The 27,343-nt window shown below is 39.1% G+C and overlaps 1 protein-coding gene across 1 annotated transcript in view; it reads right to left on the bottom strand.

The window, feature by feature from the left end:
- The window catches only part of LOC308438465 (uncharacterized protein), a gene marked incomplete at both ends in the record, with an annotated part of 253,517 nt that overhangs the window by 98,212 nt on the left and 127,962 nt on the right, over window positions 1-27,343 (bottom strand). The window contains one exon of the mRNA XM_080939852.1: window positions 26,470-26,594. Coding sequence (XP_080795978.1) covers window positions 26,470-26,594 — 125 coding nt within the window. The remainder of the gene's footprint in view (window positions 1-26,469; window positions 26,595-27,343) is intronic.

The following is a 27,343-nucleotide window of genomic DNA, read 5'->3' as shown; positions in this document are numbered from 1 at the left end:
CGATGGGGCAAAGGTGAACAGACAGCTCTCCAGTATTTTTGGATTTAACCTTTCGTGGGTGAAAAAATGCTTGTCATGAAACTTTTATAATGTTGACACTGAGCACGTGCAAGCTCTTCTGCCTTTATTCTCAAACATTATAGCACTGTTACTGTTCCCACAACATAAAGTCCTGCCATGTAATATAAGCCACTTAAAGATGAAAACAAGGATCTTAGTGGAGGGTCTCCAGACACATACAAATGCTATTTTATATACTTTAAATAAGCAGGACTTTTGACATCTACAGGGGTTTTAGAGAATCTTCTTTAAAAAAAAAGGGAGGGGGGGTTCTTTCTGCTGTGCTATAGTTGCTCCGGGAAATGACAGGAAGGTTACATTCAAAATACCCAAACAATATGGCTGCCTAAACAAGACCCACTGATATACTAACGCAGAAGGAGAACAACTAACTCCCAAGGTCCTACCCCTAAGCAGAGAATGTTAGGCAAGTAAAAACTTCTGAGAAAGGAGATATTGAACGTTCTCAGGAATGGTACCCTAGTTGGGAACCAAACACCAAGTGGTCAGCCTTGAAATGATATCTAAAGGAGCAACACAAACCAAACTTAGTGGGTTTATTGAGGGGTTGGTGCATGCACGCATTTGTTGCAATAGTAATAAAGGGGTACTAATATGAGAGGGAGTGAGGCAGGGATATGAGATGAGCCAGAAGGGAAAGAGGGAGAGAGGAAAGTGATATAAAACAATTTTAATTAAAACTTTAAAAATAGTCAAAGAAGATATTCCTCATTTGCAGGACTTTGGCTGATAAAAGAATACCTATCTGACTATCATGACAGTCGAAAAAGAAATGCAAAAGACGGAAGTGGTTTTATCTGGGTACATCCTGCAGCAGGCACAGGACCCATGTGTTCATGACAATATCAAGTGTTTTTCAAAAAGTGTGACAGTCCAGGTAAAGTCACCAGACACTCGCCGATGCGTTCCATTTGCTATTGTTGCTGCTGGTTTTGTTGTTGTTGTTGTTGTTGTTTTTATAGACAGAAGAAATTATATCTCCTCTAAAAAGACTTTGAACACTAGATTAATTTTTCAAAGACCCATTAGGGCCTGATTGTTAATATTCCAAATTACATACTTCTCAAAACAGAGGGAGTTAGACTGTTTGATTTAAAAAATCATATTGAGAGTTTCAGGGATCTTCCTGTGGAACAAAAGCTCAGTTCTTTCTCCTTCTGTCTTAAGCTCTTACCTATATAACTCCAAAATATATCTCTCCATAAAACTAAAAAGAATCGTATTGGTTTTATATTGGACCAAATTATTCCGGAGTTTCTCTTTCAAAGTTTATGCAGCGAGATAGCTGTTGAGGGACTCCAAACTTAAAGTCTTGAAGGAAAAACCCATCTACTTTTCAAGTTGAAATTTTTTTTTTTTTTTGGAAAATTTTGATTTAATAATAAACAAATAAAAATAATCAAAAAAGAATCCCAGCAGGCATGCTAAACAATGAACCCAGAAACATTATGCACATTTAATCATTATCCAGGCCACACACAAACGAGCAAATGGTGCAGCATTTGGCTAACCTGCAGTAATGACTCCCACATTGTTGGGAAGTGTAAATATGTAACGTGCCACCCGCTGCGTGGGTGCCATTGAATGTGACCACAACTTGTTTGTGCTATGTTTTGAAATAGAGAGAAAATGGAAACCATAAATCAGATGGCCTTTGCAAAGGCTTTTCTAATTCTCTGGCGGAGCTGTGGAAAGATTGTAGACGTTAGCTTCGCTCAGGTCAGTGCTGAGTGAGTAGCTGTGTGCTGGGGAGCAGCCATGTCCTGGCACATGGCCATGGGTTAGGAAGCTGTGTGTGCCAGGGAGCAAGCAGCCTCGTGCTGGGGATAAAGCATCCTTTCTGGACTTCAACTTTATCCACTTCTAAAACAGGAAGTCAGACATGACAGAGCTTCCTGAACGGGAAAATCTGGGAGGAAAGGAACTAAGCTGGCTCGAAGATGTGTCATTAGAGAAGTGAAAATGCAATCACTATTCGCTCACTCCATAAAGTGGACTGAGTGCCACGGGTCTCAACCTGTGGGTCACCACCCCTCTTTGAAGAGAGAGAGACAGAGAGAGAGATGTAAGTTATGATTCATAACAATAGCAAAATTACAGTTATAAAGTAGCAATGAAATAATTTATGGTTTTGTGGTCTCCACAACATGAGGAACTGTGCTAAAGGGCTACAGCATCGGGACGGTTTCGAGCCCCTGGTCTGCAGCAGATGAGGGATCAGGGAACCAGGCATACTGATTTAGAGATTCCATCTCGGTGAAGAAGGCAATGGTAAGCGGGATGCACGGGACACGAAGAGCTGGCGGATACTCCAGACCAGTCTTGCTCACTGGTCATTTGCAGTTTCGCAGCTAATGTCTAATCCAGGACCATTTGACAAGTTATCTTCCAAAGGAAGGAAAGGATACATCAAATGCTGGTAAAACCATCTCAAAAATTCCTGAAGTTTTCCTTCCAGAAACATTTACAAGTAAGTATGCCATTTTTGACTCTTGAGTGGAAAAATAGACAAGCCTAAACCAAAATGGTTTCCCTATGACTGCAGTGAGTAATAATACTGGAAGGCAGAACCATTAATACATTTATTTATACATGAGGCATGGATTGCTTTAAATGTGTTTGTATATCAAAATTTTAAGCTAATTATTGGGGCAACTGAGATATCCTGAGATACTACTTCCATTCATTTCTATATACATTTTAAAATGTATATAAAGATTCATTTTTTTAGTTACCACTGTCCTGGGCACTAGGTGAAGGTCAATAAAATATACAGAGATACACTCTTCAAAGCAGGGTGTTTTAAATAATTGCTTTGAAAGTGTCTTGAGACTCTTTAAGCATTTCAAGAAATGACATGTTTGTTTACTCTTTCAAAAAATTTCACAACTTCTAAGAAGTCTTATGCATTTATGGAAAGGCTCAAGACTGTCCCATGAAAATCATAAATACCAAAACAGTATCATTCTGTGCAAAGGGGGATGTCCAAGGTCTATTTTAATTTTCTATTAAAAAACGAATTAGGAACTATTTTGATTCTTTTAGTCAATGAATCCCAGAATTGTTTTTGTCTCTAATCCTCTTCCATTTTTGAAGAGCAGGAAGCCAAGTTCCACTGGGCACAATGCTGCTTGTGGCTGATCTCCAACACACTGCTTCTAGCAACAACTGAAATGAAACAACCGTTAATGCATAGCTCCCAAGCAGAGTTTTGTTGGGAGTTCACTGAAACAAAGGTAAGAATAAAAGCTGGGGTAATGATGCATATGTGTGGGTCCAGGTGGTTCACCTGGTGACAAGCACTGCACTCATCAGATCCAACATGAGTTACAAAGGTTTGAGATTTGGGAGAAAAAGAAAAATGCTTCTGTCTTAGGGACACAGTCTGGTAATATCAAATTATAGTTTCAGTGAAAGGTGCTTATGACAATGTTTAGTTTGGGGACCAGAAGTTACACCTTGCAGAGGAACTGAATGGAAATCCATTCTAGCAAGGAAACTGTACAAATGTCTACTTGTATCTAGGCCCCTGTGTCTGTGGAAGAATCAAGAATGATGTTTATATTCATTGTGTACTGCTGTCAGGGCTCAAAAAGCCAGTGCTCACCTCACTGAGAACACACAAGATGTGTGTCTGTGCCCTGTATACATGAGTGAGCACTCTGTCCATCTGACAGTCTTGTTTCCTGTAGAGCTCTGGAATAGAATTACCCAGAAACCGGGCTGATTCATTTATTAAAAGGTTGGCACCAATGATATGATTTGCAGGGTTTAGGACAAAAAGAATGTAGGGTATTTTGCTCAGATGATAGAGGGAAATGTCTTTTTAAAATACTTAACTGTAAAATTTGTCTATGGTTTTAGTTTGGGGGTGTTGTTTTTTTTTTTTTTTTTTTTTTTTTTGACGGGGAGAGTTATAAGTATTCTCTCTTGACCTGTTGTGATTTTTTTTTATTTATCGTTTATTGTCTAACTTCTCTGAACAGAGGGACTTCCAGAGAGACTTGCATAGGTTTCTAGAAATGCCACTCCATAATTGAACCTATAGCACACCTATGCACCTCTTAACAGATTCTCTTTCCTGACAGCCCCTGAACCAATACACTGAGCTTCAGTTAGAACTGGCAAATATATTCTGTTAGTCCCTTTATCATTACTACAACAAAATAATAAAGTAGGCTACTTAGAACAAAAGATGTTCATCTAAGTAATGGTTCTAGAGGTTCAAAAGTGTACTATGGTATGATATGGCATATGGTTAATCATACTTTATGTCTAGAAAAATGTTTAAGAAAAGATGCTCATGTCTCTAGTATACTTGCTAATGAATTGTCCTAGAATACTGCTGTCATCCAGTTTTTACACATGTATGCACATGTACTTAGCATATTCTGTGGCTATGCATCCCTGGGTAAACCCTAGATATTTACAAAATGTCTTCACTACTTCCCCAAGTCACCTTTGCAATGTGACTTGAATGGAAACCTGCTTACTCATTAAGCAACGTGATTAAAACTGGGAAGCACCTTATAAATTATTGCTACTTCCTTATGGTGATAAATTTGTGGTGAGATTTATATCTCTTAAAGTTTATAGGTTGGAAGGCTTGGTCTCCAGTGTGACAATTTTGAGTGATATGCAAGACTTTACAAATCATAGCCTAATAGGGGGAAGTTGGGTTATTGGTAGAGATGTCCTCAGTAGGAATGGAAAGAGTTCTTATGGGGACCTTGAAGTCTCAGTGTTGGAACAAGCAGTTCTGTAATAGAAGGTTCAACCTGTAATCTACTCTCTGGCTCTTACAATGCTTTCTTTTCCTTCCTTGCATGTTTCTACTGCACACCACCATGCCAGAAGCCAAACAAAAGACAATGGCTAATCTGGGCCATTTGCCTTTAAACCTGTGAGTTAATAAAACTCTTTCTTTTATATAGTTGGTCTCGGATATCTTATTATAGTATGGAAAAAATAGACAAAGGCCCACTACCAACCCTGGCAGCAAAGCAGAAGAGAAGGTAACAATTAGTATGACGTCATGGCACAGATTAAAGAAACAAGGCTTACTTGTTCTCAGTGACACCCTCATAATCATTATGGACTCCATGAATTAAACATTACTATAATTTAAATTAATAATCATTTACAGAAACAAAGATGTTTCCTGAATATAAAAAGGATTCTAAGAATATAAAACATTGGGATTTAGGTTACACATTTTGAAAACTACACTAAAATTATAAATTCACTTGTCTTCCAAGAATGAAAAGAATAACCTGAATGCAAATCTATTTTTGAATATTTTAAATATTTAGATTTTACCTCTATATAGCATGTAGTAAATATGGATTGAAAATTGGAGATTAAATAAACAAATAACGGATTTGGCTGTTGTCCCACTTGCAGAATAAGGTCAAAGTGTCTCCTATTATTTAAAGAACACTTCAAAGATATGGGTAACTTAGGAACTAACTAGTAAACAATGCATAACAAATTACATCAGTAACTAGCTAAAAGCCCTGTAAAAATAACTTACCCTTTACCCTTACAATAATAGGATTAATTAAGAACATCCGAGACATTGAAATGTTGATTTACAAAAGGCCTCTTTTAAAAAAAGAAAGAAAGAACTAAATCATTTTCTAGGCACCCCTACTCTCAAATTAACTTCTTGCTTAGATTGGATGTTGAAAACATGATGTGATACTCTTGATGAGTTCAAATGAAGGTCATAACCCCTGAACCACAATAGCTAATGACATTGAAGTGAAAAAATTCTTTCTAGTTTTATCACCCTAAACCCAGGAAAAAGAAAGAATCATCTATGGGGCATCAAGTCCTTGGCCTTTTGTAGAAATAGCAAGCCAAATGGTTGTGTAAATTCTGCCTTTAGTTACATTGTTTGTTACTTTATTCTAAGTCCAATGGTTGGCTGTGAGTATCAGCCTCTGTATTTGTCAGGCTCTGGCAGAGCCTCTCAGAAGACCACGTTCCTGTCAGCATGAAAGTTTTGTCATCTGCAATAGTGTCTGGGTTTGGTGGCTGTATATGGGATGAATCCCCCGGTGGTGTAATCTCTGGATGGCCTTTCCTTCATTCCCTGCACCACACTTTGTCTCAAAATTTCCTCCTGTGAGTATTTTGCTTCTTCTTCTAAGAAATTAAGCATCCACACTTAGGTCTTTCTTCTTGAGCTTCATGTGGTCTGTGAATTGTATCTTGGGTATTCCTAGCTTTGGGACTAATACCTATTTATCCATGAGTGCATACCATGTGTGTTCTTTTGTGACTGAGTTGCCTCACTCAGGATATTTTATAGTTCCATCCATTTGTATAAGAATTTCATGAAATCACTATTTTTAATAGCTGAGTAGTACTCCATTGTGTAAATGTACCACATTTTCTGTATCCATTCCTCTGTTGAAGGACATCTGGGTTCTTTCCAGCTTCTGGCTGTTATAAATAAGGCTGCTCTGAACATGGTGGAACATTTTTCCTTGTTATACATTGGAGTATCATTTGGGTATATGCCCAGGTGTGGTATAGCTTCTTCTTAAGAAGGAATGAGAATATTATTACTGGAGATTAAATTTGGCAAGTTATACAATATTTTAACAGTTGTGAATATACTGCGTTCCATCTAAAAATAATTTTACTTAAATCACTGACTTTATTTTTCCTCTTCTGTTTGAATGGTTGGACAAAAGAGAACAGTGGCTTCTTAATTTTAAAAATGTGATTTTTTTGTCAAGTCATTTGACCTGTAATATACGGCCCCAAATGGGTAAATGTCTGAGAGTTGGGGTAAGAAGAAAAAAGAGATGGTGTCAAGAGTCAATCTGTAATGGAATTATCTGTGTACTTCACAATTTACTAATTCTCATATTAAAACACTGTTAATTTGCTTTAATTAAAATTTGATAGTATAGGAGACAGAAGATGAATTTTTTTTTCCTAATGTAACTTAATTCAGCTACTAACTGCTAGCTGAGACTTTATGGCCATTCCAGTGTTGTTTGCAATGCTATAATAGTAGTAATTATATCACAATTGAGACGTAAGGATCTCAGATCTCAAAGAGATTTATGGAAGCACCTCTTCCACCAATCACCCCTGAGTCAGCATAATATGCATAAACTTTACAGAGAATCAAAGACGGGGGATAATATTATCTTAGATCGTAAAAGAAAGTTTGCAAAGGCTGGAGAGATCTTTTAAAAAGTTCTAAAGAGAAGAGACTCATATATTATAAATGAAAACATTAGGGAAAACGGACCTTTCTAGTAACTGAAGAAGTAATGTCCAATATTATCTATGGTGCTCAGACACATGTTCCTCTATCCTCAGGGATTATATTAGTCACTGGAGCTTTATAATCTATTGCAACACCTGAGCTCAACTGGAAATACAAACAACCCGAGAAACTGAAAGTGTGTGTGTGTGTGTGTGTGTGTGTGTGTGTGTGTGTGTACCAAAACCAAAATTGTGCATCTGAGTTATGATAAGTAATGAATTAATGTGAATCACTGAAGTTTTTAATAAAGCATTCTGCTAATTTTGAGTTATGTTGTATGTGGTACTAAGACCATGCCCTCACCTCTCAGAATGAAAAGAATCATAAGAGAAAACATAGCTGATCTGTGAGTTACTTACCCTCTCTACTGCATAGACCAACCAACTCATGAAGCTTAATCCTAATCAGGACATCACAAGACCTTCTTACAAAAAATAGGTCCACATACGCAGAAATCAATCCTATCCCATGGACTATCCCTTACCCCCGAATACACAGCATATTAGTTTGACCAATAACACATGAATAGAATGAGAAAGTCTTTCATCTTTTTCATAATTATAAACTTGCTTGAGAATAATAATCATTAGGACAGAATTAATCCCAAGCAATATTTGCCTCTAATCTCCCATTGATTCCTCGTATTCAGGATTGGTTAAATTCTAGGATTAGTTTACTAATATATGGAACATAGTTCTACCATGGACTTGTAGTTACTTAAGCTTGAAAGGAAAGAGGGGAAAACTGGGTACTTAGTGGTGTTACTAATCTCAGCTAGAATATGAACAGGAACCGTTCCCTGGCCAGACATTTAAAATCACTCTAAAGTAATATCATCCATAAATACATAATTGCCACCTCTGGAAAATAGTACATGTTTTGAAACAGGTTTGTTTTGACTTTATGATTTTATTGGTACTTATTGGAACTAGAGAAAATATAATAAATAAATTGGGTTTACATATAGAAATCAGACTTTACTTTGTGTGAGGCAGCTCTCCATATGAACTGCTAAAACACTCATATTTAATTATTACCATACCCCTATGAGAGAGACACTGTTATTACACCTTAGGAAAGCAAAACAAAGAGTGGTCAGACACATTAAATCACACTATTAAATGATAAAACCAAGAGGCAAACCCAACTCATAAATCACGTAGGTTGTCTTTCTTGCCTTTAAAGTCAAATCATATTTCTGGATTAAAATACCTCTAAGCAACATCCCAGAAAAGTATGGAAGAATAAAACCACCTCAAACCAATGGCAATTGTGAGTTAAACCTTGCATTTTCCGTTAATTATAGTTGGTCTAGGTGAAGTATAATGTGTTTTGTTCAACATGTGGTTTTAAATGTTTGGTTTAAGTATCATTTTCAACTCTGAGGTTTGATGATGGCTTTACTTCTTGAAAGGAAATAGTGTGTGTTGATGTAATAACTGTATTTATTCTATTAAATCTGTATCCAAATACTTTGAGGAAGTCATTCAAAAATATACTTATTCAAAACATACTGGATGAAGGATTAAAAGCATATAGTTTGCTCAATGCTTTTTAAGCCTAGCCTTCTAAACTTAAAACCTAAACATTCTTACAAGTTTCTTGACAGGGTCTTTGACCAACCCTACTCTAGATTCTGTTCCAAGAGTCAGGAGTTGAAACAGCACAAAGAAACAAAGGTGAGCTCAAGCTAGATATAAAAAGTGTTGCTCAATACTTCTAGAAGAATTTCCTTTTTTAATGTTTTATTAGCATGGATTAACTATACATAATAATGAGATTTATTCTGATATTTCATACAAGTACATTGTGTTTCTCTTTTAATATATATATTTTATTTATGCTTTGAGAAAGTCATACATGTATACCACTCACCCTTCCAAATCCTCAACTGTCAGGAGTGTCTTAGCTGGAATGAGAATTTTTCCTCCATCCATGATGGAATATCAGCTTGTCTGATCTTGTCTATGTCTCATGCAGACAATCACAGATATTATGAGTTCATGAGTGTAATGGTCTTTTCGTGTTCTAGAAGATAAATGGGGTATCTATAATACATTCTCTTCCCCTAAAGACTTAGATGTGCCTCTCTTTTTGTTTGAAAATTTAGATTTATTTATTTTATTCATATATATATATAAGCATTTTGCCTACATGCACGTATGTGCATCACATATGTGTCTGGTGCTTACAGAGGTTAGGAAAAGGTATTGGATTCTCTGGAACTGGAATTACAGAAGATTGTGAGCCATCATGTAGGTGCTGGGAACTTAATGTGGCTCTGGTACAAGAGCAACAAGGGCTCTTCACTGCAGAGCCACCTCTCCAGATCCTTAGGGCTATTTTCTTACTAAGCAAAATTCTCCTTTGCTTCTTCATGGAATCAGTGTGTCTCCTTCGTTCTATACCTAGTGAGTGAAAGTTAATACACTCTCCTCTAATTTCATTATGGTTCAGTCCCTCAGTCCTACAACCTTGTGCTGAGATCACATAATAGAATTAGAAGGCTCAGAACTAACTCCTAAAGATGGTAGTTAGTAGGTGAGTACACTTTCTGAGTTTCAGTTATTACAACTACAACCTGCTTGTAGTTAGTGGCTTAGAGTAACTGCCAAAGGCTTCCTCGGATAGATTTCATATTCTCAGCATCTAATCAATATCATTCTCCTCATGAGCATATGATAAAGCCACACATAAAAGAATGACCTTCCCCTTGCAACACAAATGAGTTCTAGACTTCCTTACTCAGAAAAATCTTGTTGGTCCCCTCTTTTTCTGCTCTGACACCTAAGGCTGAACATTTCTGCAAGTCTTTGGAACTCTATCCCATCATTATATGAAGTCATATGAACTTGATCTGATACTTTTGTTTGGTTTTTTATTTTTCCATGCTCTGCTCCCAACTAGTAACTCAATCAAAGCTTAGGCATCATCATAAAACTTAAACTCTGTTCTAATGCACAGCTTTGGGTTTTTCCCATTAGATAGTCAGGCGGCACTGAGAGCTCAAGGCCGTCTTTCAGACAAATGCTGATGGTTGGCTGCAGTACATGAGCAAACAGACTCAGGGACGCGTTGCTAGTTTCCCTGCTGGAGCCACATTGCATTATGAGCTGGCACAAAGTTAGGTCGGACATAGCCAACACCTGGAAAACTTACAGCGGCATCCAAATACTGTCATCCGTGGCAGAAAACCAACATTAGGAGTTTGAATTTCCTCCATACTACTCATTCCAACAATGCCCAGTTGGATAAGGAGACAGCAGTTCCCATTAAGTTTGTGAGCACATCATCAGGAAGCTTGTTGCTCAGGACAGGACAAGGATTCAGCTTCAAGACAGAAATGAAATCTACGTCTCCACAATTGTTATGTCCACACAATTACCTTAATGTGGCCCAGATTCAAACCATATTATAACTGTTCCTGTTAGTTCCTGGAGCTGATCCATGAAATCTGCTGAAGCACGCCCCTCTCCAAGTGAAATGATGGTGTCAAATCTGTAACAGTGATCCTTGGACCATACCCAGATGTGGAGGCCAATCTAATCAAATGGCAGGACACTGGAAAAGGAGACTGTCAGCAGAATGGATGAAAAGCCAATTCCAGAACTTTCCAGAACTTGCAATGGTGATCTACAGAGGGCAAAAGGACACCGAGTGAGAGAGCCATCTCCTGAAACTCCAGCATGAATGACAAACTCCATGAACAACTGCAACTGATGTCATTGTCCAGGTGTTGATGTGTACACAAAACCATGACAGTGTATGAACTCAACGTGCAAGGAAATGCAAGTGGGGACGAAGATAGGAGAATGAAAAGAGAACTCGGGAATTGCATGGTGAGGAAACCTCTCTGTCAATCACAGCTCTCTTACTTTCTGTTGTCCTAGAGCAAATAATTTACATGTCTTCAATTTCCTCACCTTCATTTTGTATTCAAGGCATTCTCCATGAGACAGAAAGGGGAAAACTGGTTTGCTGTGTGGGTTATCCACAAAGTAAGATTAACTTAACTCTAATTGGATACATATATAGTGAGGTCACCATAAATTTTAAACCAGAAAGAAAATGTAAGAGAATATTAATTTGATGGAAGGCACAGGAACTTTTTAGCATAACTTAAAAACATGTCATAACTGATACAAGGAACTAGGTAACATTATAATTAAAGGTTTCAATTTAACATGATCACACAGAAAAAAAAAACTAGCAGACAGATGGTTGTGCAAAGGTATTGAATGAACAGATGATATATCAGTAAAACATGGTGAAATCTAACACAAGGTAAAAAATATCCAAAGTGTATAAGACATTTCCCCACATTAACAAACTCAAGTCAAAAATTCCATATAAAATAACCAAGTTAAGTAAGCAAGCTTCTCAGAGAACTTCAAACAATAGCAAGTTCACAAAAGCAAGAGCACTCCAACTTGTCATTACTGCAAATTAAATATATAAGAAAAGGGCTAGGCAGAATGGCACAGACCTTTAATCGCAGAACTCAGAGGCTGAGACAGGCAGCTCTCTCTGAGTTCACAGGAGGCTTGGAATGCATAGGGCAGTCCTGGAAAGCCAGGACTACATAGAGAAACCTTGTCTCAATAACACTAAATAAATAAATAAATGGCAAAGCAATAGTGGAATGCCACTTGAAATGATCACATCAGAAGACAGATAATAGAGCACAGAGAGTCTGTTAAGAGCAAAGCCATCCCGTACAGTTGACACATAGAAGGCACAAGCAGCTATTCTGCAACTCCCCAGTGAATTACCAGCTGTGTGGTCAGGCATAGGGCAAGTCCCCACTTGGGAAGTAGAAGCTGGAGGGTTAAGAGTTCCAGGTCCTCCTCAGTGACATGGAAAACTTAAGGTCATCCTGAGTTATGTGAGACCTTATGTCAACAAAAAAGAAAGCACAGATGCCCACTAGGGTCCAATAATCCTGTGCACAAGTGTGTATTTTAGAGACCTCACAAAGTGCCCTGAAGATAAAAATTCTCTTTGATACTGTTTCTGACAGTCTAAGTGGAAAGCGTCTACTCCCCACCAGGAGAGAAAGTGGATACTATAAAACAATTTTTGTTATCAGGTCTAAAATACAAAATCATTATGGCTCTCTCAGTATTATATGCATTATACAGATATTAGAATACCACATCCATTGTGCTAGCGACTGGTATACAGCATGTATTATGCTAGATATTAATTAGAAAATCTCAAGCATCAACAAGATACACTTAAAGCCGAAGGGCTGAGTACAAGGGACGAGTAATAGAATGGTGTTAATAACTTCACATCCTCTATGAAACCCCTTATGAAATAAAACCATACCACTTATAGTGACACACACCAATTGCACTGCAAAGGTAAAATAACTATCTTATACATCATTCTATCTCTGGAACCTAACAGAGTTCTAAGTAACTGATAAATGCATATTGAATAAATCAATAATGAAATGCAGCAAACAAATATAGGGACTATAAATTACCCTCAAGCCTTGAATGGATGCTATAACAGTGTGTGTGTGTGTGTGTGTGTGAGTGTGTGTGTGTGTGTGTGTGTGTGTGTGTGTGTGTGTGTGTGTGTGTGTAAAGATGACATAGTTGTCAGATTGGGGGAAAGCTTTAGGGTCTGTATCTTTTGATTTTGCACTCCTAAATAATAAGCTGAAAGTTATCTAAGCAATGGGACTTGGGAGATGTTCAGATTTGAATGTCAGCTGCTAGATGAAATTTTAAAGCCAAAAAAGAGAAATAAAGAAGCAGAGAGACAATGGAATCCATGAGTAGCAATTTCATGATACCACCAACTTATTAAAAATTATACAAGATGGAGGATGTTGTGCTCCTGAAAAAAAATAAAGCAGATAAAGAACAGTTATTGATTAACATCCACAGAAAGAGGGGTGAGGTGAGATGCAGTAGGGACGGAGGAGGTGCTGTAGCAAAAGGGATTGCAAGCTAAACCTAGAGCTGGGATACCAGAATAAGCCAAACTTCTTGTTTGAAACTTCTTTGGCCTGATATTTGCTTAGAGGTAAAATTAAAATGGAAAGATTTGGTGGGTGTGGGGGAGGAGAGGGAGGTGAGAAATCAAATTTATCATAAGAATAAGAACCTCTATCCCCAAATCCATAAACTGAATTATCTAGAGGAGACTGCTGGAGCCTGATAAATCCCTGAACGACTTTAATTTAAGACATCCAGAGTTCTACTGTTCTTCAGCTACTCCCCCTCCCCATTTCGTTCCAATCTGATATCAGCCAGAATCAGAAAGGGACCCAAGATAAGAATAAATGTAAGATTTACTCTTATTGAGTGCAATTCTCCTGTGGAGGGTCCGTGGGGAACAACAAATGAGCCTCCCAAGAAGCAAAGGGAAAAAACAGTTAGAAGGAAACTTGCACCTGTACTCCAGTGACGGGCGTCCCATTTCTGAGGTCTTCCCGTAATTCATAGCTTTGCTTGCAGACAGGTTGCTACCACATGGTTTGCTGGTCACTGGTCCTGTCAACAAACTATGCCCTACCCACCCCTGAGCATCCCCACCCTCCCATCGTGCCAGAGGCTTAAAATTAATGCCTATGAAATAGTCTAGACAGTTTTTCTGGTTTTGAAAACCATAAAGGAGTCATCACAATAGTGTGGCAGCCAGAATAAAGAAAGAAAGATGTCTGGTAGAGGTGTTACAAGGACGTATCATGGGGCACTGAGGATTCTAAGGCACCCTCAAGAGTAAAACCTTGTCAAAAGCGCTCTCTTGATGACAAATGTACCTCAGCCACATGGAAGGGCATAAGAAGATTTCTTGTAATTTCTGAAGTGTGTTGATAACAGAATGTACTCTTGTTGTAGTCAGATGGACAGGAGGCTAGCCCTGCCCCACATTCCAGTGCATTAAATGCTGGTAAGATGAATGCATTGTGGGAAACTAAGAAGCATTATTATCATTTCCCATCAACATGAACAAACAACGTGGAGCAGCACATTTTTGTGCTTATATTTTTTCAGCTTTTTATTAAAGTTCCATAAATGTATATACTATATATTGAGCATATTCCTTCATATCATCTTACCATCTTTTCTCCCTTTACCACCTCCTACCAATCTGTTTCTACCCAGTTTTATGTCTCTCTATATATAACATGTGTGAGGTGTGATTGTGTGTGGGGGGTGGGGGAGAAGCTTTGTTGGATCTGTATAAAACATCGAAACCAGAAACAAAAAAAGAATGTGACGTTTGCTTGTCTGAATGGCTAAGTCCCTTACTATCACCTCCTCCAGTTTCATCCATCTTCCTGCAAACAGCATGGCATCATCCTTCTACTAAAAATGCCACTGTGTGTACATGACACAGTTTTTGCATTCATTCTACCATTGTTGATCTCTGGGTTTGGCTGCAAATTGGAGTTTATAGTGATGCCAGTCTTATAAAGGCTTCAGAGGATAACATTCTCGAGCAACAATTTCAGCCAAGTCTGAATGAAGGTGTGAGAAAGATGTCCTGTCTAAGAAAGTTTCTGAGTATCGTGTAGTGATGACGGGATGTAACATTGCATCTTTGGTTTGATACTTATAACATGGACATCGGTGGGCAACTGGAATCTTAAGGGACTATCTTTCTTAAGCATGAAGAGATTCAGGACTTAAGACAGGGGAGAAGACAACATGTGGGATTGCAATGCACAGAGCTACCACGTTGACATAACACTACCCAGCAGACATATTGACAATTTGCAGTAGTTTTGGTCATGATGTTTCGCCACAGCCATCAAATCCCTAATTTAACTAAGTCAGGCTCCTTTCATTCATTTGTGACAAAATTATGGTCAAAGACAGACCACAAAGCCACAAGATCCAATCAGTTAATCAGGTAATCATCGTTGTAATGCTGTGCATCAACGCATTGCTGTTTACAGCACTTCTAATGAAGAGTCATTTAACACTAGTTTTAGATTTCTATTCATGAAATGATGACACAGGAAGATGGTAAAGAATATTGAAATTTTGATAAAATAATCAAATGACTAATTGGTGTTTACATCCTGAGATGGGTAGATACGTAAGTAAAATACACACACACACAGAGAGAGAGAGAGAGAGAGAGAGAGAAATTTATGACAGAACAATGGTTTGGTTTTTTTTTTTTTTTTTTTTTTTTTACTGAGGTTTTAGTGAGCAAAACTGATATTAATCATTTAAAAATGAAAATCATAGATTTTCATGTTAAGAACTTCCAACCATAAAAAAATTCTCAGGATAAATTGGAGGGTCCTAAAACATAATAAACAAGACAAAGCCAAGTGTTCACACTGACACAGAACCTGTGACAACTGAGCAGAGGCCATCGGTGGCTCTCAAGCTTTAGGTAGCAAAGACCAGAGCAAAAGAAACTGAAGGAGGCCCAAGTAAAACATGGCACATACTTACGGTACATCCCTGATCTTTTCCTGTAAAAGCTGTGTAAAAACATTTAGAATAAAATGTTCCTAAAAACTGACATAACCTTGGCTTCATTGTGTGTCCCATATTATATAAGATTCAGTTGTTAAACCATAGATTACTTTAAGGTAGCTGTACTCTTGTCTCCATAAAGGGAACTGAGAGCTAATGTGATGTTCTGTGTGCATCACAGCCCTCACCATGACTCAGTAGGTAAATGTATCACTGATGTGTATTTTTTTTGCTATGCTTATATGTCGCTATCACACTTAAAACCCTTAAGTTTGTGCTCGTTTTAGGGAGACGAGGGAGTAACTTCTCTGGGCCGAAAGCACCCATTGAATTAATGGATCCGAAATCATATAAGCTATTGCCATATTACAATTTGAGCAAGACAAAATCCAAAGCTGTTTAGGTAACATAAAATACTGAATAATCATGAAAATTAGTGGGTTGCGAAATGAATGACCACCTACCGTCACCAATGAAGCTAGCCCAAGACTCTCCACTTTATTAAAGAAGGCATAAAGTATATGAGAGTGAAAGAATTTACAATGCCTGAAGCTCCAAACACACCACTCAATAGTTTTCTTGATGCTGTTTGCAAACTATTACAACAGTGCGTTATCCGTTTTACTGGTCATTTGAGTTTTTGCATCAAATGAATACCTACATTGCTTTGTGCCCAGCTTTGCCCTTTCATCATTTAAATCATGATGCTTGAGTTCAGAGAGACACCAAAAGCTGAAGTTCCTGGACATTTAAGTCTTATCACTGATGTCATGTTAGGTTTCCAGACAGTTGACTAAATTAATTCTGTTCACCTCATTCTCCATCTTCCCAACTGAATCAGTGTGGTGTCTATGGAGAAGAGCCTCCTCCAACGCACTGTGCTCAATTTCCAAGACATATTAAACTAAAAAGAAATCACTACTGACACACAATGTATTAGAGAGTTCTGAATAAATCTATGTTTGTGACTATATTATGTGTTTAGAAGATGGGCTACAACTAAAACCTGCTAAATGCTGAATGAAAGAGTGAGCATCCATATACAAAGACACAGGACACACACACACACACACACACACACACACACACACACACATTTATAGAGGCTCATTGACTCAAAACGACATATTTTCCAGTTACTAGCTACTAAATGCTCATCTGATTGTTGTGAACAACCGTTCTTTTCATTATCTGATGCCTTGAAACTTTTGGGCAAAAGCTGTGGAGAAGTACAAGGCTGGTATGACAAAGGGGGTAAAAGGTGCTTTTTTCTTTCTCAAAAGAAAGGAAACATACACTGGTCCTCCTTCACATCTCAATGGCTAGAACCAAACACCTGACTATTCATACTGAATGATAGATTCTTGTCTACCGCTTTCACTGGAGACAGTATCATTGATAAGAAATAGGAAAGAGAGGCCAATGGGGTGGCCCACGTATCCCGCAGACCTGAGGTCAAGGACGAACCCACATGATGGAAAGAGAACTGACTCCCATTGGTTCTTCTCTCCCCTTCTCACATATGCCATGCCAACCTTACCCATATAAATGCATACATGCACACATATATACATAACTAATAAAAATTTGAAAATACTAAAAACAAAAAAAAATAAATAAATACAGAGATAAAGTAGAAGATGAGGACCACTACCCAGTGTAAAGCTCTTACTTTTAAACATAAGGGAAATCAAAGTGATCAAAGCTTTGGGTCCCAGAAGATGTCAATTTACTGTTGTTATACTATTTTTATGGAAATAGATTAGGTCAAAAGTACTGTGGTTTTTCTTGTCAATCTAGCAGTCTAGTAGACTATGATGTCTGAGAGGAGAGACTATTTGTCAGAGCCATTTTGCCTTGGTGCATATCTAAAAATACTGATCAAGGAGAGATCTTGTTAGGGAATATCTTTTTCATGAGTTTCCTAAAAATCAACGGCATGGTAGGAAATAGGAATGCTACTTAGCTCCAGAAGAGGAGTGAAGTGATGCTCATAAAAGTAGATCCAAAACCCACCTGAAAGAAAGAGTAGATGTTGGGAGATGAGACTATAGTCATATAGTCTAGGCACTACTGCAGAGCATTCTCAGAGAACAGGATCATCAGACTTGGATCATCAGAGACCAACAGGGTTATCCCAGCCTCAAGTCTGCGCATAGAATGAAATGGTAGACAGTCCTGCAGTCTTCCCACACACAGAATGCTTAATTCTAGAACGGGTAGGTAAACAGTCACTGCAACTGCAAAAGCAGTCCCCTGTCCCCACTGAGTTCCTGGGAGGATGGATTCCCATACGATGCTAAGAGAAGACCCTGTGACTCTTACCATCCAGGGTTCCCTACCTGAAATGAGGGTGGAGTCTACACAGACTTCATTCAGCTTAGTGAAAAGTGGTGAAGGAGAAGGCATCTAATAGTAATAATTTGCTTCTAATTGACCCTGTTTCCTTTGTGACTAGATACTGAACCTGGAAACCACCATTGTTGTTTTACTCCATCCACTGTATTCTTTATAGAAGATAAACCATTTTGGTTCTTGGTATCTTTGGGTTTTTTTTCTTGTTGTTGCTGTTGCTGCTGATGCTATTGTTGTTGGGAGGTTTGTTTGTTGGTTTTGTTTGTTGGTTGGTTTTGAGAAAGAATACAAAAAATCGCTTTCCTGACTTAGTATTTGAGAGAATGGACCCACCCAAGACGAGACTCCCCTGTGTAGCCCATAGAACAATTGATTACACGGAAGAAGGCCAGATCATAGAGAAGAGCAGTTGGCCTATCAGGAGCTGCGGGCAGTCCGAGCCAGCAAAATGCTGGGGCTCCCTGCCACACAGCTGCAGATAATAAAACTCAGCTCATAATCTGCAAGAGGGTGAAGGGGGAATTCCTCCTCACACAGTCCTCCAACTGAGCACACAGCTAAAAATCCAACACACCTTTCAGAGACCCTGCCTAGAGACCAGCTGGGCTGTGTCTAGTAACTGCACCCATAGAAGCAAGGAGCTTAAAACAATGTGTCTGCCGTGGTGCTGAATGAATGAATAGAAAAAGAATGTGTCATGATTATCCCTCTAGCTTTCATCACTAACATCCTATGTGCCAGTAGAAGATCTTTTGGTTAATAGCAAGATACTTTTCTTAATAAAAAAATGTCAATAGCTCAAATATAGGCAAGAATCATTGTGGAACACAGTGTCAAGGACATCTGGCTAGTAATAATCTCTAGCACTTAGTGAATTTATTGAGCACTTACTATTACCATCTACTTCAGCATCTCTTAGATGCTGAAGACAGAACTCAGGTCCTTATACAAGCAACAGTGTTTTCTGTGCTACTAAGCTGTACCTCCAGCTCCACTGTTCTCTATCCAACATTTCATATTTGAATTTACTTTAAAATAGGTGTGTGCCACTATCTCCATTTCACTAATAAATTGGAGAGCCTTCATGGTTCTGCACACTCCTGACTTGCCTAGTTGAAACCGTAGAGTGAATTAGTTTGAGCTAAGGGATTATGCCCCTAGAGATAATAGAGTTAACCACTAAGATCAAGACCTCCAGATAGATACACAGCCACACTTCAAACAAGTCTTATAAGATGAAAGTATCAATCAATACACACCTACCTGCATGTGGCTCATGGGTCAACTACTTCCAGAAACATGCCCCATAGTTGTATTTGGTTTTTCTACTATGAGGCTGAGAACTAAATGTAGGTTCTCCTTGTAAGTAAACCAAGTGCTCCACTGCTGAGCTTGCTCATCAGGGTTTTTTTTTTTTTTTTTTTTTTTTTTTTTTTTGCTTTTTCCATTGAGACAGGGTTTCACCAAGTTTTCCAGACTGTTTTTATTTGAATGACCTCTATAACTTGAGCTTCAGATTTTTCTGCCTACGTATCCCAAGTAGTGCCATGAACAGGCCTATGCCCCCAAGCCCAGCTTTCTACAGGTGTTTTGTTCTTCTGATCCATTCTAATTCTGGCTTATATGACTCTTCTTGGTGGCTTCTCTTTATTCCATTGATGCTAGCGGGGGGGGGGGGGGGGGGCTGACTAGAGGGCATTTCATACAAAACCTGAAGCCTGCATGTATCTCTGAGACTGGGAAGCAGGTGACAAACTACAGTGTAAAAAATATTACAGGGGCACAGCAGCATCAGGAAAGTTTTGATAGGCACACAGCCTAATCACTAAGGAGTTACTCCAATATACAGCAAGAATATGCAATCCTGGCTACCTGAGAATTTGGTGCAAAAGATAGCAAGTTCAAGGCTGGCCCTGAGAAACTCTGGTAAACCTAGTCTTGAAATAAAAAAAATAAACTGTGGGATGGAGATGTGATTTGGTGTTAAAATGACGCTTTCCTATTTTTGTATCAGCACCTTAAGTTCGATTCCCAGCTAAAACCAATCACATGACAGTTATGAGCATCAAATGGAGGAGGGGAGTGAATGGGCAAGATTTACAATGTGCAAAGCTCTGTGAGTGGTTGTGATTAGTCTATTGCCACAGGTGTGAAAATGCAGTGAAAAACACTGTAGAGCAAAAATTTTAAAGAAAAGGGGTGGGGCTCAAGAATGCTACTTAACACAAGAATTGTGTACTTAAGATGCCCTTGAAAACTAAGAAAAAAATATTGCTCTCTACCCACTTTAGAGTGAATTACTCTGGTTACGGTATGGGTAGATGATGAACCATCTGGAGTTGGTTCCTTAGGGACAACACTGCCAGTTTTTGACCTGATAGTTCTCAGCATATGTTTAACAACAAGAAGAAAATTTTAATTTTGAGTTGATCGTTAAGCACCTAGACAATTCTGTATGGTGAGATTACAGGTGTGACTCTATTTGACCCCTTTAGAAAGGATCAGGGGCATATCAAGAAAGATTTTTCCAAAAGGCAACATTAATTTCCAAGTGTTTAGATTGTTGAGACAAGGATTTCCCTCCAATGTACAATCCATCAACCTCTGTGCTCACTGTAAAATCAATCTGCTCTGCCTGTCTGACATAAGTCATTCCTCAGGAATGAGGCAGACCATATGTGAAGGTGTTTTACAGAAGCACATTGGGGAATACGCCAATCAAAGAAGCATCTGCATTCTATTTCCATGTCAGCTCACATGTGTGTTATAAAAAGTAAAGTGTATCCCATGTATTAACGATAGTTTTCCCGCAGAGTTCACTCACACCTTCCCTAAGCATCACACCCAGTGCAGCTACATAAGCTCTTACAGGTCTCAGTGTACAAGCAGGGCCAGCAATGTGTGCCTTTTGCAAGCATCTGTCCCTCCCTTCCCTGACAAAAGAAAACTTGCCTTAATCTGTTAAACGACCTTCTGGGAAATCAGGACCCTCTTATCAATGCATTGATAAATATCAAAGCCTTATGCAATGGAGAGGAAACAGGAGCCTGAAAAAGAGCAGCATTGTTCTCAAGAGAGCTTAGGCTGTACACTTGAGATGAATTGACAGAGCAAGAGGAAGTTGGATCCAGTTCACTTCCGGTACAGCCAGCTCTATGACCTCAGGCCAATCACTGTACTCTGACAGGTCCCAGCTTTATGCAACTTGTATGAGCTGACAGGGCAGAACTAAGTCATCCCCCAGATCCCTTCCTGCTCTGAATGTGTCTGAGTCTCCAGTTGCTTAACCGCCTCGTTGCATTTGAATAGTAATGGAGTTCTTTTAAGGTTGGCTCCTGACAGGAAATCTTCTCCCCAGTTGGAAGTTAGATACCTTGGAAAACTGTGTTAACTTCTTTAAACCACTAGAGTGGTATCTGCTGCTTTCTAACACCTATTAGAGCAGCTTCCAGAGGTACTTAACACAGACCCTGGCTTCCTGGTTCAGACAAATCACTGCACAAAGATTAAGGTGCTGCATTAGAAAGCCCAGAACCCAATTTTCTCCTCAGGCAATAGGATTCTATGGCTATGTTTAAACGGCCAAATGAGTGGTTATTTATGTAATTAACTAAATGGACATTATAAACTTTCTCCCCAATGTCCCTGGTTTCACTGGAAAAAAAAAAAAGTCAAATTAAAGCTTCCCAGTGGACAATGTCTTTTCTGACCTAAAATAAAACAAGACCTCTTTTCTGCAGGGCATATTTTTATGACTGTCCACCACCAACAGTTCTTTGAGTCTATGGTTGGAACCAAATTCTGTATATTATGTTTTTCTAGTGCATACTAACTCATGGTCATGTTAAATGAATATATTAAGAATAGGAAGGTATTTTAAAAAACCTGTCTAATAGCAAAGGAGACCAATTATAGCATGATGCTGTAGTAAAGATATGTGAGGATAGCCTTTCTCTCCAAATATCTTATAGATGTGCATTGAACTCATTCTTCTGGTGGTAATGACAGACAGTACAAAGCCAATGTGACAAGATGAAAAGAGGTAACAGGAACTGCACATACTCCTAGGTCAGTGTGCAAGAATTACTTGAACATACACCCTGGGGTCCTGTGACAGTCAGTCTGGTGACCAAGCTTTCAGCGTTAACTAAGGATGGATGGTACTGTTAGCATGAAGAAAAATCCAAGTAACGATTCATAGCTAGGGCTGGACACACAGATGGTGCAGGATTACATCATGCTCCTCTGCACTGTATACAATTAAGTACATATGCATTTCCTATTTATAGAAACTTGCATTTAGTATTTTTTGACTATCTCTTCCTGCATATAACCACAACCATCAAAGGCAACAGAGACTGGGAATGGGGCTATATGTTTTCCCACACATTCATATCATTTCATTCTTGTTAGCCCAACACTGTCATACCTTCTACTGCCCACTCTCTCATTAGCCGATTTTATCCATATACTAAGTGTGCCACCTAGACTGATGAAACGTAACAACTGACAACAGACTTCTGGCCTTTAGTTTCAAGTTATTTATACTGATAACTATGAACAGAAAGAAGGGTGTGGCCATTGAGAGGTTGCCAGCTCAACCCCTTGAGAAAGAGGAGGGATGTCTAAGTAACAAAACAAAACCTTGGGCCAGAGTGTGGAGGCCTTCTTCAGATGGCCTGACAATTCCTCATCAAATTGAGTGGTCGCAGGAACCTTGCACAGATCAACCAAGCCTCGGTTATGTAGGTATGGGGATGGAGAGGTCTGTTATCAGAAGATAGGACCATTCCTAGAGGGAATGATGGCCAATGGGAACAAACAGTACCAGTCAATTCTCAGCCTTTTGACAAACAGCCACAAAAGAGACCTTAGCTCAGAATGTCTTCAAGTATACAGAATACTCCTCTGGAAATGCCGGCATTTTTAGATTATTGCTCACTTATCAGTTCTGGAGGGATTTATTAAATACTTGCAGTTTACAAAAGAACTGGGGGTCTTTTGGCAATTACCGTACAAGCAGAAGACACCCAAGCTATCACGTGAGTATGTACATGACAGAACACAATGTAAACATAATGTTGCATTGGCTTTGTACCCTGGAAGATAGTGGGTTGCAATTCCTCCTGGGAGTGTCCCTAAGCTTTCCAGGACTCTTCTGGCCAGCTGAGAGGACAGGCATAGTATTCTCTTCTACACTCCCAAGAAAATTGATTGACTATCTTGTTGGCTGGGAGAGAAAAGCTAAACAGTCTTTAAATTGCATTGAACAAGCTGGTGTGTTCATGTGTTGGGGGAAAAGGGATTTTTAAAATTTTCTTTTGAAAAGAAATGAGGATTTCAGAAATCTACCAATTTACCAATTTCCAAAATTGGTAGCTACAAAGGAGGCATGGTACTACCAGTGTGAGTCAGAGTATAAGACAGAGCATCCAGACACCCAGAGGGAAAGACATCATTCTAACTCACTGAGGTAAGCATACACTTAGTACCATATTTAGCTTTGAAACCAGGTAGTTCAGTGTTTTATACTAAATGTATCATATGAGGATTTGGAGAGGATTTAGGAAAAGTCTGCACTACCCCATGATTTTACTAGCTGTGATAAAAAATTATAGAAACTATTCAGATTGTAATTCAGAAACAGAGAAAACAGAAGTTTGTAGTGGTGCGGCAAACCTCCATAACCTTAGCTCTGGTTAAAACAAAAATGTGTAAATCTTTTTATATCCCCCTCTAAAAATAGAAGCAGTTTCAAGAGAAGAAAATGATTAGAAGTAACGTAACTGATGTAACAGCCAACAGGGTGTGACGATGAAAGGAAGAATAAATGTTCACTCATTAGCTTTCTGTTTGTTGGCTCAACACACATGAACTTATGAGATCAAGTTCTAAAGCAAGGACTGGGTGTCTTAGGCCTGAAAACTCAGCTAGAAGCAGCTCAGAGGCCCTTTTATTTGCAGCTTTGCTATAACATGACAGAGCAGAAATGAGCAAATACACCAAAAATACCGTTTGAAGTTATTGTAAATATGTAAAGGAAACAATGATGAATAGTCAGAGCCTAAGTGGACTCTAAGTTTATGACTCATCACCAGGCATAGCCTGTCCTAAAACATAATACTGATGGTGAGATCTGTCATATGTCCTAATTAAGCATAGCTGTAGGAAGTAGGTGAACATTCCAGATAATGAAGGCATGGAACACAAAAGCTGTCATGTCATCTACTGCTTAGTGTGTCTGGCAAACAAAAAGGAAGATGTCTGTGAGCAATGACAACTGTTGAATAACCTCCTCCACCTTTGTGTTAGTCAGTAATTGGTCACTGTGACAAATTACCTGAGTTAAGTATCTTCAAAGAGAAAAAAGTTTGCTTGGCCTTACGGTTCCCAAACTTATAGTTCACAGTTGTGTGGTCCCGTTTGGAGCCTGTATCCATGCAGTATAACATGACAGAGAACAGACATCGGGGTAAATGTTTCTGATCTCGTGATGGCTGGAATCCACAGACAGGAACAGGAGAGAGCCTTTGTTCTAATGTTCTCCTTGAAGTGCATCTGGTGACCTAACTCCCTTCCACAAACTCATCTCCTGAGGTGCTGCCATCTCAGCTCTGGGTCCCATAATCAAGTGTCGAAGCTTTTAGTACTAACAGTCCTTGATTTTGACTTTCAGTTAGAGCTTATCTTAAGAATGCTCTTGACAATAGCTTTCATTATTGAAAATCTGCCTGCACCCAGTGGCCAGTCTCTATGTAAATTACTGTTGTACTCTCACATTCACTACAAGGGTGAGGGGTGGAGCAAGTTATCAGTTACAAAAACAAACAAAAATATATCACTTAAAAGATTTAAAAAAAAAAAGCAGAGGAAGAGAAGACACAGCTGCCGTAGAGGCACACTGTTCAAACAGGCCTCATAAAGAAAGTGATTCTCCTCCTTCCGCTATTCATTTAGATACTTCTGCAGGCAGACCACAGAGTATCCAGCTCCCTCTTGGCCTGTCAACAGAACTGGATGCTAGATTTCAGGCATGCCAAATGTAAGGTATATGGAGACAAAGGCTTGTACACAGGTTGCAGGAAGGAAAATTAAAAACTCTGGAGGCAGGAAATGAGTGCCTAGGTGGGAATGCCGGAATGGAGCTGCTCAGAGAGGTGCATGTGAATGTGAAACCACAGAGGTGAAGCCAATGTTTCCCTTCTGCAGCACAGATGCTCAAAGGGGATTAAGCAACTTCATATAGAAAACGATATATTCGTAAGCCTGAAGACCAGAGTCCTGCCACTTTTGAAACATGGGTAGATGGGTTAAGAGCATGATAGTCAAGCAAATGTGAGCAGGAGTCACAGAACATGCAATTCAATCATGCAATTAGAGTTAGTGTTAAAACCTCAAGCCAGTAGCTCTGGCTGGAAGCGTAAACATTGATAAATAAAGATAAATTGCCCAACAGGAATCCGTTCAAGGAAAAGACCTTGGGGTGGGCAGAGAGAGAGAGAGGCGGTGATGGAAACACAGGACCTGAGATGGCTCTGCTGTCTCTTTCTTCTCCTTCATAAGCTTACTGCCTCTGTCACATGGCCACCGTGGCTCTCAGACAAATTGTCACTAGAATGTGATGCACTTCCTTCCTCTGAGAACCTCCACTCTTCACACTCCCCCCCGCATCTTGTTTCATGTGTCACACGTGTTTGTACAAATACAACACAAACATGAGGAGAGTAATAAATGACAACAGAGTTAAGGTTGTCACAGATGTTATGTAAATGCAAGCTTTCCGCATGCACACCCAGCCACATCAGTTCAGCATCCCATCCCAGCCTCCACCGCACAGTGTCTGCCTCCACCCCGCCATCCCTGCCTCCAGCCTACCATCCCAGCCTCCACCCTACCATCCCTGCCTCCACCCTACCATCCCAGCCTCCACCCTACCATCCCTGCCTCCACCCTACCATCCCTGCCTCCACCGCACTATTTCTGCATCACAGGCCCCTCTTTCAGACTTGCTTACAACCTTATTTGTTCTCTAGTCAATTTGATCATTATATTTTCTATGTGGCGATTTGTGAAAATATTTTTGAACCACTCATAACACACTAATGTATACATCCACACTTATCATGGACTGTGAATATCTCCAGGACAGGGTAGGCGGACTATAGTGCACAATGAGTGTGTAATTGTCTTTTGTGGACTAAATAAATAAAAAGAGAATATGGCAAAGACTTGTTAGAGTCAAGGAGTCTACATTAAAAATTTTAAATGCAGAACACAGTCACTCACCAAACTGAAAAGTGATGTTTTTCCAGTTCCTCTAGGTAAGACATATCTCCTAAATAATCTTTAGGATCTCCAGGTCTCCACATGGTAGATCTTTCCTCCACAGAATGAGCAGCCAAACTATTGCCCTTGTTTGGAGAATTAATCAATAAGAAAATGAAATATTTTATTAATAGCAGATGAAATGTTCACCTACATTCAGGTGTGTTTTCTCCCGGATGACCAATGAAATCTATGGTTACAAAATAAGTTAGTGATATTTCTTGCATTGCTTCTTATTTGGTATTCTCTCTAAAGCTCTTCTCTGCACAAGGGTAAGAGCACAGGGTGTTCATGGCATTGAAGCACACTAAATCGCGTTTATAACTGTTCTTGCAACTAAACAGCAAATGTAATCATGATTATGCTATGCCATAATCAGGATCTTGGCTCCCAGTGAAAAAAAGAATGTACCTTGTATCAGTTCTTAGCAAAAGACATTTTTACACAGCCAGTCTTTGGAGAAAATGGAGGTATCTGGGTGTCAAAAAAAAGGACAGGATTTGAGTTCTTAAGACTCTGTCCACTTCTATATAGTAGGCCATTGCATCCTAGCTTTGACCCTATTAACCTCTGAATCCCTAACCTAGGACTTTCATCAGCATAATCTTAAACTCAGCACTTGTACAGTATCTGTGATGCTAATTTATTAGCACTTGAAAGAATCATGCAACATGATACTGTACATAAAGACCTGTCATCCAGCCTATGATATTTGGGAGCCCTGCTATGGTAGGGAGCTGGTGAATGGGAAAGTGGTTAACCCAACAGGACCCTCTCTTCTGTTTCCACCAAAACATCTCATGGTTTACCTGTTTCATGTATGGGAGTCTCCTGG

Source organism: Micromys minutus (genome assembly GCF_963924665.1).
Source record: "Micromys minutus genome assembly, chromosome: 1".
NCBI classification, from domain to species: Eukaryota; Metazoa; Chordata; class Mammalia; order Rodentia; family Muridae; genus Micromys; species Micromys minutus.
This window is presented reverse-complemented; position numbering and strand designations above follow the sequence as displayed.